The 12,162-nt window shown below is 41.9% G+C and overlaps 1 protein-coding gene across 1 annotated transcript; it reads left to right on the top strand.

The window, feature by feature from the left end:
* Positions 1 to 1,921: 1,921 nt before the first annotated feature.
* LOC121462150 (alpha-defensin 9-like) lies at positions 1,922 to 11,049 on the top strand. The gene is made up of 4 exons (XM_041673566.1): positions 1,922 to 1,946; positions 2,738 to 2,922; positions 3,501 to 3,640; positions 10,900 to 11,049. The coding sequence occupies exons 2-4, from the start codon at positions 2,751 to 2,753 to the stop codon at positions 11,047 to 11,049; spliced, it is 462 nt and encodes a 153-aa protein (XP_041529500.1). The 5' UTR covers positions 1,922 to 1,946; positions 2,738 to 2,750.
* The last annotated feature ends 1,113 nt before the right edge of the window (positions 11,050 to 12,162 follow it).

Raw genomic sequence — 12,162 nt, 5'->3', positions numbered from 1 at the left:
TGCTAAGAACTTTTTAATCTATCCCAATAAGAGTTTTTACAATAACCCAATAAAGTCACTGCTTTTATAGACCAATATTTTGTATCTTTGTAAAGGAACTTGGAAGAGGCTAATCGCCTTACTCAGGAACACTAAAGATTAGGCAACAGGGTGTGGCCAGATCCCTTGTACTTCTCCACTACTCTGCCTTTCACCTTAACTTCTGCACTTTAGAGTGCTAACTTCCAAACTTCCATCATTTATTGGCATTATTTGTTTTCCTTGCTTAGAACCCGACAGTGGCTCAAGGTTGGAAGACATCTGTTGGTAGCTGCTACCTCCACAGTCTCTATCTCTCCTTGATCTCTCCCTCTGCAAATTTCCTCCTCCGGGATTTGAAGTGAACCCACCAGTGAATAACCTACACTCCCTAGAAACATCTGAAGAAAAGGTTTTGGGCCAGTTATCACGAATATCACACGTATGATCCCTGCTAAGGAAATAGAGTTGATTATCAAGGTAACTGTGAGTTCTGTTGACATTTTGCACACTGGTTTCTGACACAAAGCAAGTGCAGGAGCGGTCACACCCCCTCCCATCTTAGAGTCCAGGAGACCTTAAGAAGAAACAAGTCCTCAGGGCTGTGACCCATCTTACCCAGCACCTCCTGTGGGTCAGGAGAGTATGAATGCCTGTGATGGGGAAGAGGAGTGGCCCTCCCATGAGCACAGGTGGATCAGCTACAATCTGAGTTTTCAGAGGCCATTGGAGGTAACTTCCGTTCTCTAGAGGCAATCTTGGAGTACGTGATGGTGCTAGGACAAGATCTATACAGCGGAGCATAGGAGAAGCAGCAGGGAACAATGTGGACTCCTTCCTTTCTCCACCATCATGTCAAGGTCTCTGACCGACCAGCCCTATCCAGATCTCTGCTTTCTAACTGCTTGTTGGGCATCCACATGCGATACTAGACGCCAGAACATTGGTGATCCTGAAAATCCTCCCTGGAAAGGTGGAACTTCCTCAGCTCTGGCACTGGGTAAGAAAGACAACTCTCTCTTCATCACAAGATATGAGAGGAAATTTGCTAGCTCCAATAATCACTAAAATACACAAGTTTGAATTTTATAAATTTAAGTTGAAAGAAAGAAAACTCAGAAATAATATTAAAAAATTTTGAAACAGTTTGGTATAGCAAGCAGAGAAGGACAAAGAAAAATGATAATTTTATAAATTTGTAACATGTTACAAGGTGAAAGTTTTCAGAACTTATAAACAACAGCTAAAGATTATTTGAAAAAAATAGGTCTGTAGGGATGGCTCCGTGTTTAGGAGCATTTGCTGCTCTTGCAGAGGACCCAGGTTTAGTCCCAGAACCCACATGACAGCTCATAGCTTTCAGTATCTATAGTTCTAGGGGTTTTGACTGCCTATTCTGATCTCCAGAGGCAGCAGATAACACATACATACATGCAAGCAAATTACTTATATTATAAAATAAAAATAAGTAAATATTTTTCTTAACGAAAGTGAAATGAATATGCCAACCCCTCCCTCAATGAGCGTTTGACCGCATACACATGTGCACACTACTTAGGCGTGTGCACGTCTGCTGCCAATTCATGAGAAAATGTAAACTAGTAAAATACTGAAATATCGATTTTTTTCCCTGTTAGATTGGGACTAGGAAATATGAGGAAAGCATCGTAGTGCGTGTATGAACAAAGACTGTAAAAACTCCAGCAGTCTATAAACTCACAAAGTAAAGATCTGCTTTTCCCCCAAGGCTCAACAAACCCAGAAGTAGCTAAGTGGCCACATTGACATCACAGATGGAGGATTCTGGTCTCTACCTCTCTGGTGTCGAATTGAGCAGATGTCTTCCTTCCAGTGAGAGAGCTGCTGCTGTCAGGATGTGGGAAGAGATAGAGGAGAGAACGTGAAATAACAAGAGAATGAAAACTATGGTACACACCAAAACTTGATTGCCTTATTTATAGTGATATTTCATTTGTATTTTAATAAATAAAGCTTGCCTGAAGATCAGAGAGTAAAACAGCTGCACTGATCAGCCATAAGGACCAGGCAGGGGTGACACATACCTTTAATTCCAGAAGCCACATTAGTTTGCCGTAGAAACCGGGCAGTAGTAGTGAACACCCTTAATACCAGCCCTAGAGAGGAATATAACCCAAGAGAAGACAGCTCTCGGAGACAGTCTCGTTCTGAGGATTCCTGGAGGCAGGATTGCCACTTCGAACTGAGTTAGAGGTTAAGAGCCAAAGACTGGTTGTTTGGCTTTTCTGACATTCAGGTTGAACTTCAATATCTGTCTCTGGGTTTTTATTAATTACAGTCCGGTCCAGGGTACACACTTTCTGAAAACAGCAGGCTCCAAGCTCAGAACACAAAACCCTTTGTTCTAGGAGGTTACTAACTTGTAAAATGCCCTCCTCTTTTCTTTCCTGGCCTCAGAAAGGTAAATACTCAAACAGATGGGAAACAGAAGAAGATAGCAAGCATCATTATTAGCTGGAAGGGAGGGCTGCCACTGAGCACACAGGCCAACACCATGATGGCAGCTGTGAGAACACAGGAACATCCATGGAATCTTGAGGGCAACAGTCTCCCCCAGTTCATATCAGTGTGTGTCTTCTCTATCTATAGGGCTTGTCTCTGTACCTTAGCATGGCAGCCCTATAAATGCCAGCTGACTCCTCACATCCCCAAGGTTGGCTTCTGCTGGTGCTTCTTCCAGGTGACTCTCAGCCATGAAGACACTTGTCCTCCTCTCTGTCCTTGCCCTGCTGGCCTTCCAGGCCCAGGCTGATCCTCTCCCGGAAGCAGCTGAGGAGACTAAAACTGACGAGCAGCCAGGGGTAGAGGACCAGGATGTGTCCATCTCCTTTGGGGACCCAGAAGACTCAGCTCTTCAAGATGGAGGTGAGTGCTGGTGCCCAGTATGATAGTGGTTGGAGTCTCCTGAGAGAGGGTGGAAGATGGGACTGGAATCCTGTCAAGAATTGTGTGGTTCGAGTCGGGTTCTCTGTTGGTCCTCTAGATCTTCACTGTCTTATTTGGAGGAGTAAGTAAGAGACATAAAAAAAAATGTAAAATTGATTTTAAGTTTTTGAATCTAAACATTTATCTGTGAAATGGTTTAAAAATATAGAACACATTGATTAGCACTTTGTCTATCCAATTGACAACTTTGTTATAGAGATAAAAATCTATTTTGTTTAAAAGAATAGATTTAGGAACCAAATGCCTGTGTATGAGTGTGTTGGGTCAGGAAGACACTAAAAGTTGAAGGACAGTGAAATGGGTATCAAGTCATGCATGCGATCAACCCTTGTTAAATGTGTTCTTTCCCAGTGTTTGAAGTTGCTCGTGGTGCTGGGTATGATGTTACCAATGCAAACAAACCGGCTCTGTACCGTGTATCATGCATCTTCATAGTGTTGTGCACTATTGCACACTGCTGGCTACCATACTTACTGCCTGGTGTTCTGTTTCCTCAGCCACAAGAAGTGTGAGCTGCTACTGTAGAAAGAAATCCTGCAAACATTTTGAACAAGTCTCTGGATTCTGCAACAAATGGCCAGCTCGGACCAGAGAGAAGGTCACCATGTGCTCTGAGACCTCTCACCTCATTACCCTCGTACTTAGCCTCCATCATTTCTCTTTCTCCAATAAATTTCCTTCTGGGAAAAAGAGTCTGTTTTTATGTTTCTTTGAGGCTTTCTATGTGGCTTAGTCAGGACTCTGCTGAGCTAGGTAGCAGAATCTTCAATGAATCTCTTATAAAAGAAGTATTGGCTACATTTTAGTAATCATTTCAAGCGTGAACAGGAGGTTAGATAAAAAAAAAAATCACATCTCGGTGACTCTGCTCTAGCTTCTCCTGTCTATCAACTGCTGTCCTTTACATGGGACTCACCCTCAGAACCATGTCCCACATTCCCACGATCCCTTCTTCTATTGAAGGACATTTAGCTGTTTCCATTCTCCAGCCATTGTGAGCACAGCAGCAATGCACATGACTGACAAGTATCTGTGGAGCAGGATGCTGGGTCATTGGGTGTTTGCCAAGGAGCGGTGCAGCTGTGCCATATGGAGATTTCCTCATGGACTCTGAGAAGTCTCCGCACTGGTTTCCATGGTTTCTCACAAATTTGCATCCCAGCACAGTGAATGAGGGCTCCCCTTTCCCTACACCCTCACCCACATTTGTTATCGGTTGTTTTCTTGATCTTAGCCATTCTGACTGAGATTAGATAAAACTTTTGAGAACTTTTAATTTACATTTCCCTGTTGACCTTGGTGAACATGTTTAAATACACATCTTCGCTATTTTTATTAGTTCTTTGAAAGTTTCCAAAAACCTGTTAACCTGTTGGCAGAGTACTTACCTCTCCCCTAACTCTTCCCAGGTCTACCCCTTTCCCTACCAACCCAAGTTCGGGTCCCTTTTTTCTTTTTTAAATCCATCTGGACCAATTTGTGCTGTCCATATGTTTTTAGATGTGAGGCTTTTCACATGACCAATTTACCAGGGGATGCACTCAGAAAGAGCCATCCCCTCTCTAGCTAACAACTGGCAATACAACCCCTGCTAGGGCAGGGGTTTTTGTACCCACTCCCATCTCCATGTTGGAATCTGCTCAGACTTGAGCTTGCGCAGTACAGGCACACCACCTTGAATATTCCTAATCTCATTTAAGACATTTTTGTTTCTTTTTTTTTAATAATGTGTTTCCTTTGGCCAGGTGTTGTGGAATAATCTTTTTTAAAATATTTATTTATTTATTATGTATACAGCATCCTGCCTGCATGGAAGGTTTTCAGTTTTTTTGTATTAGTTAGTACTCAGTCTGCATGGAAAGAATAAATTGTAGTTCCTGGTATACTCTTGTTATTGCTCATTTTGCATTTTGGTTAAGATTAGTGTTAAGAACTATCCATAAATTTAATAAATTAGCACCATTTCCTAGGTTTTACAAAATTTTTGAAACATTACAGATTTCTCTAGCATCGATTCCATAGTTCATAAGTCCTCTATCATTCCCACTGACTTTGTAAACCTAGGACGCTCTGTATTAGTGATCTCCTGGCATAAACACAGGCCTTCTACACCACGTCCTGAATCAAGATCACTCTCTCCGAGCAGAGGTTCATGAACTTTGCTGTCCGGACATAAACAGCATGTGCATTTGCCCAACAAGAGCACAGGAAACAGGACTGGAGAGGGCACTGATGAGTCAGACATTGAGAAATGATGGAGGAAGGTCATTGGTTAAATAAAAAGAAACTGCTTGGGAGGAAAAAAAAAACTGGGAGGAAGAGGAAGAGGAAGTGAGTCTGAGCTCCTCCCAGCATTCTGTTCTGTTTACTCCTCCCACCTATCTTCTAACCAATGAGGGCCAAGCAGTTTCTTTTTATTTAACCAATGACCTTCCTCCATCAGAGAAGTGACTTTGGGGACACCAAGGACAGCTTCCTGGGATATTCCTGTTTCTTCTCTTCTCTTCTGTGCACAGCCTTCTTTCCATCCTCAGCAAACACATAAACCTTTTAATCAAAGATCCAAAGTTGATCCTAGACTATTATCTCTTATCTTAACCTGACCAGTTTCTGCACTCAGAAAGCTAATTTTTCCCTCTGCTTCAAAGACATTCAGGCTGCTGTCCATTGCGGTGCAGAACCCCAGGATGGCCTCAGACTCAGTACGTGCTTCCTTTCACCGTCACCTTGTACACGTAACACCAACATTTCTGGCTTTGTTTCTGACATTTATTAAAATTGTTCTTTTTTGCAATAAATTCTGATCACGGTTTTCCCTCTTGAATCTCCTCCCATATTTTCTCCTCCACTCCAACTTATTGCCTCCTCTCTCTCTGTTTTGAAAACAAACAGGCAAATAAAACAAACAAAAAGGAATGAAATAAACAAACAACAAAGAAAAAGCATGAGACACTCAAGACACACACGCAAACACAAAGAAAACACCTTAAAACACCACAGCACTGAAAACCATAACATACAAGCAAAAGTCCAGTAAGATAAAAATAGAATTTTTAAAATCCCTAATAAAGTGATAGGAGACAAAAATACCTCCAAAACACCTTTGAGTTGATTCGCGTCAACTTTTTTTAAGGAATTATTTTCTTTACTCAACTCTCATAGGACATTTCGGTTATGGGTGGTGCCGTGTGATAATTATGCTTTAGGCAATGGGGGGGGGGGCATTTATCTGAAGTGGGGCCTGAGAGAATGGGGTCCAAAGGTAGGCAGACTAAAGTCTCATGCCACACCCAACATTATTCAGAGCCCCAGACAATTTATATCCTGAGGGCTAAGAAAAGCCACAGGAGTAACGTTCACATGATTTCAAACTCTGTACAACCACAAGGACAAGCCACATTTGACAAAAATGTGTCTTTCCATAGGAGCTTATAAAGGATAGTTTAAACATTTAAATGAGTAACAGCAGGAAGCAATTAAGGACTAATCTGATGTAAACTCATTCCTACCCACCACACCTGGGATGGGCACCAAAACACATTCCAAGAACAGTTCGCGCTTTGAAGAAACCAAGGTCACAGGACTCTTGGTTTGCTGTCTTGGAGTTGCCACCCAAGCACTCATAATTCTCTCCACACAACACCATTCCTGGACTGTGTTCCACAATTCTCTTTTTCACTTGCCTCATATTTATCTCCAAACCTAAGACTGATCAACAACCAGGAAAAGACCAAGCACTGGCACTGCCCTTCTCCTTAGAAGCTCCCTTACTTTAAGCACAGACCTGGTGTCCGCACTGCAATGGCACTTCATGGCCAGATGGTGGCATTGCTGTCCAAAAAGTTTCCATAGCGTCTGTAGACAGGAAGGGTGATTCTCTGGAGAGTAGGGTTGGTAGCCCCAAGAAGGTGTGACCAAAGGAATGTATGAGTTAATGTATGAGTATTGAGTACCAACGAAGCTGTGTGTTTACAAAAACAAATGATGACCCTTGATATCCTTCAGAATTTAGAGAACTTGAGAGAAACTGTTGATCACATGTGGATAGCCCTGCCAGCTGTTAGCACTGTAGTGTGAAGAACTCATCCAGGTCCTACAGCTGTTATGTGGGAGTTTGGGGATAACAGATGCAGAACCCTTCACAGTGTTCTCACCATAGCGTTTAGCCACCCCTAAAGTTGTAGGAGGGGTAGATGTTCACGTCTCTATGAACGAAAGGCAACAAAAGGCAAGAACTGGGATTTATCCATCTCTTTTACAACGTGATTTGGTACATGTATACACCGTGAGGTGATCACAGTGCCATTTACATAACCATCATCTCTGAAATAAGCCTTCAAATGTCTCTTATTTTTTGAGAATAAAATACAATTACATCATTTTCTCCTCCCTTTCTTCCCTACAAACCCTTCCCTTCTCTCTTTCAGATTTATGGCCTCTGCTTTCATTAATTGTTGTCAGATACACATGTGTTTGTACATATGTGTTCCTAATTACATAAATATACCTTGCCTCCATGAATATGTTACTTTCATGATGTTTTCTGTGATGATCATTCATTATTGGATAAATAATTATCATGCTTTCCACCAATGAAGACTATTTCTACTATTATGTATTCTCTGGTTGTCTGTAGTTTTTGTGCAGGGCTGATGACTCCTGGATCTTCCCACATCCACTTCAGCATATCTATTGTTATTGTCCTTCTTCATCTCATGCTTAGGAAATCATTTTGGAGAGACTTTAAGGGTGTAACTTCTGACATTTTTTGGAGACACAATATATATAGCAAACTGCCTGATCATCTGTCTCTTCCAGTCTTCCTGCCCTTGAGCCTTAGGTGGGCCAGTTGTTTTGTAGATGTATCTGTTGGGACTGAACTCTACATAGTGCTTGGTTATGGTTTTCTGTAATGCTCTCCCTTGGTTGCAAAGAAATGTTTCCTCGATGAGTAGAAAGGAATACATTCATCTGTGAATATAAGAACAGATACTTAGAGTGGAGTTAGTCATTGTGCTGGCTTCGTAAAATGGTGGTCGTAGGTTTTCTGTAATAAGGAACTTACCTTCCACCACTAGAGGGCAACCAAGGACAATAGCAACAGACTGCTATTTAAGTAGTCTCTTGGATAACCCTAATCACCAACTCAAAAGCAGGCTTCCAATGCCTGGTATGGGAGATTTTTGTTAGAGAGTTTTTGGCTCTTGGAGGGAGATTTATCAGCCCAGATGAGAAAAATTCACCAAATCTATATGTGCATATTTATACAGATACTTATATGTGTTGCAGTCTTTTGTTTGCTTTTTGAGAATCTTTACTAATATGATTGCCAACGCTGTCTTAAACAAAACCAATATAATCTCAAGTCCTAAAATACAGATGTTTTCTTGGAGTCTTTTCAATAAAATTAAAACACTTTTGCGAAGAATTGGTGGCTTTCCTGAGAAGTGAGATGCTGTGAGTGTTTTAATATGGTGGGCTAAGAACTGTCTTTGAGAATGCTAAGAATGTAAGGGAAGGCAGAGTTGGGAGACAAGAAACACACACATACATACAAACACACATGCACGTACACACACACACACATACACACACACACACACACACACACACACACCGATCAGAGGTGCTCTTAAACTTTCCTAAAACTCTGCTTCTCAAGTGTGTGTTAATTCTTGATATTCTAGGATTGGGTGGCAGGATTTTGTTTAAAGGGTTGTCATTAAAGATTCTAGTGCTGATTTCCCAAGGAAGTCTCATTGAGTCTAGTAGCAGGAACCCAAGAGGACTAACACAGAGAACTGCTGCAGTGAATTTATTTCAAATAAGAAAATCAAGAACAAGTACAAGGATATTGGCAATTGGTTCTTGTTGGCGTCCTTGTTTGATCTCAGTTCTTTGTGCTCATGGGCAGCATTGTGGGCATGTTCTGGGTGATATTAGACAGGTGCCTCTCACATGTTGAGGATGAACACAGCGGGTTCAGCAGGAGCACCCCAGTCACTTGATAGACCTAGTGAACAGAGAACATGGGCACTGAGTGCTGGGTCAGACATGGATGATAAAGAGTATTGAGATGTTTTGTGCTGAATCAAATGTTATGACACGTGACTTCCTTGGACCCAGCTGTATTAACAACTCTGTCATCAGAAGTCAATACCTACAACAAGGGTTCATCACTTGGGACTTAAGACTTTGCTCAACAGTCTTCACTTCTGTGTACTCCTGGTCCTCCACACAGACACTCAACTTATTAGTGGCCCAGATTCAAAATTATCCTCTATAAGAGTAATCTTCTCTCTTTACCAACTTGACCTGTTTTGATTCAGGAAGGATTTAGGTCTGTCTGCATCTTAAGCTTGTTGAGTTAGAGACGGATCATAGAACCAAGTCTTCAGAGGAAGAACATTTTTTAAATGCATTTGTCTCTGACTTTTCAATCTTCAAATAACTTTTAATTCAACTAATTTTCAATTCTGTTAACTTTCACTGTGAAAGTTAAAGCTCAGAAAAGTTAATTAAAGGAGTTTTAAAGCAAGGTGGACCTTTCCAGACCTCATCCATAGCCTTTGGCCACCCTTCTCTTCTAATTCATGTGGGTATGTTCACCTGCTTCTTGAAGACCAGAGCTTTCAAGCCCTCCAAAGGAGATGAACATGGCCAGGTCCTCTTCTGATGGCTGCATCTAGTAAGGTGTTTCCTCAGCTTCTCCCAGGAGAGGCTCAGCCTGGGCTTGGAGGACCACCAGAAGGGTGATGATAAGGACAAGCATCTTCATTGCTGAGAGTCACCTGGAGGATGGATGAACAGGAACCAAGGTGTGTGTGGCATGAGGATTCATCCTGTATTTATAGTTCTGTTAGGAGAAAGCACAGGGACAGGGTTTGTGGAGGAAGGGGTACCCTCATCCATTGCTGGTGGGAATGCAAACTTGTGCAACCACTTTGGAAAGCAGTGTGGCGGTTTCTAAGAAAATTCAGGATCAACCTACCCCTGGACCCAGCAATACCACTCTTGGGAATATACCCAAGAGATACCCTATCATATAACAAAAGCATTTGTTCAACTATGTTCATAGCAGCATTATTTGTTATAGCCAGAACCTGGAAACAACCTAGATGTCCTTCAATAGAAGAATGGATGAAGAAAGTGTGGAATATATACACAAAAATGCACTTTTATACACACACCAGTAACTGACATTCTTCAAGGACACCATGGTTCTTTAAGTGGGGACTACAGAAGACATTTTAGTCAGAAGTTGTCAGAGCAACTAGATAGTCACATGCAGTAAAATGCAGTGGAGTTCCACCACATACCAAGTACAAAACTCAACCATGAGGGAACCAGAGTCTGTGAGCTGAAACCTGAATATTAAAGACCGAGAAGACAGGTGAGTGCTCATGTCTTACGATTAGCAGTGAAGAAAAGAGACGTGTGTTCACCTTCAGAATCAGTGTGTGAAGGACACGTTCTGGAAAGTCAGTAGAGTGATCACAGCCCCTGCGGTGGGCGTGTTTGCTTATGTGAGACAGGGTCTTACTAGACAGCCCAGTCTGGCATGGGCATTGCTGTCTTCCTGCCTGCTTCACCCTGATGCTGGAGTCAAAAACCTGTGCCATGAGGCCCAAATCTCAATTGTGTTTAAAAGAAACTTGGTTTTTAGAAAACACTAGATACCTAGGTCACGAGGAGTCAGGACTGAAGCTCCTCCATTGGGTACAGAGACTGTTCCTCAAGGGCCATCCCTGACATTACTGCAGAGTCACGGTATTTAGACACTCTCTAGCCCTTCTTGGATGAGTTCCATTAAATTGCATGGATATATATTAATAGAAGTGCGGGATGTGGTTTTGAGGATCAATGAATGTTCCTGATCTGTTCTAAAAACAATAGATTAGCAAGCGGCAGAGAGGCACAGCGTCCAGATGCGGCAGAGAGGCTTGGCAATCAGGAATAGGCTTTGGGGGACCGGCGCGGCGGCTAACACAAGAAGCGGGGACCAACGAGGCGGCAGATGCAAGCAGCGGGACAGACGCGCAATAACAAGAGCAGATCACCCCACTACAATTAAATTAAAGAGGTAGGCCTTTTGTTGGCGAGGTCACTGGCAAATGGGGAGCCTGGGCCTGTCCTGAAGACCCTTCGGAGGGGTGAGAGGGTTCTTGGCCTGCGGCAGGAACCAGGAAACAGAGCGAGGGCATTTTGTAAGCGGAGCCCTTGGCCAGCAGGGAAACCTGATCCGGTTTTAAAAGACCCATTAGATAGGATCAATAAGAGGAGATGGGCAGGCGCCAAGGCAAGAATTCACCCAATAATCTGAAAAACAACATGAAAACACCAGAACCCAATGATATTACAACAGAAGTATTTGAGCACCCTAACACAGAAGAAGTGGAAAAAATTGACTTTATGAAAGCAATAGAGCCCCTTAAACAACATGTAAAAAACGCCCTAATAGAAATGGATGAGAAGTATAACAAAAAGTTTGAAGAAATGAGTAAATACGTACATGATACCTTGGAAAACCAAGAAAAAACGATCAAACAGATAATGGAAACAGTTCAAGACTTGAAAACCGAAATGAAGGCAAGGAAGAAAACACAAACTGAGGACCAGCTGGATATGGAAAATCTAGGTCAATGAGCAGAGTCTACAGAAACAAACATAATCAATAGAATACAAGAGATAGAAGAAAGAATCTCAGATTCTGAGGACACCATAGAGAAAATAAACGTACAGATCAAAGAAAACAGCAAAGCCAACAAATTCTCAACACAAAACATTCAGGAAATATGGAACACAATAAAAAGACCAAACCTAAGAATAATAGGAGTAGAAGAAGGAGAAGAGTCACAGCTCAAAGGCCCAGAAAATATATTTAACAAAATTATGGAAGAAAACTTGCCCAACATAAAGAAAGATATTCATTTAAATATTCAAGAAGCATACAGAACACCAAACAGACTGGATCAAAGAAAAACATCTCCTCGCCATATAATAATCAAAACACAAAATATACAGGTTAAAGAAAGAATATTAAGAGCTGCAAAGGAAAAAGAGCAAGTACACCTGACTTACATCAGACTTACACCTGACTTCTCTATGGAAACCATGAAAGCCAGAAGGTCCTGGATAGATGTACTGCAGAAGCTAAGA

The sequence above is a fragment of the Microtus oregoni genome, unplaced genomic scaffold (genome assembly GCF_018167655.1).
Source record: "Microtus oregoni isolate MIOR12 unplaced genomic scaffold, Mior012 000024F_ref0000369, whole genome shotgun sequence".
Lineage (NCBI taxonomy): Eukaryota > Metazoa > Chordata > Mammalia > Rodentia > Cricetidae > Microtus > Microtus oregoni.
Note: the sequence above shows the minus strand (reverse complement) of the source record. Positions and strands in the feature narration are given on the sequence as shown.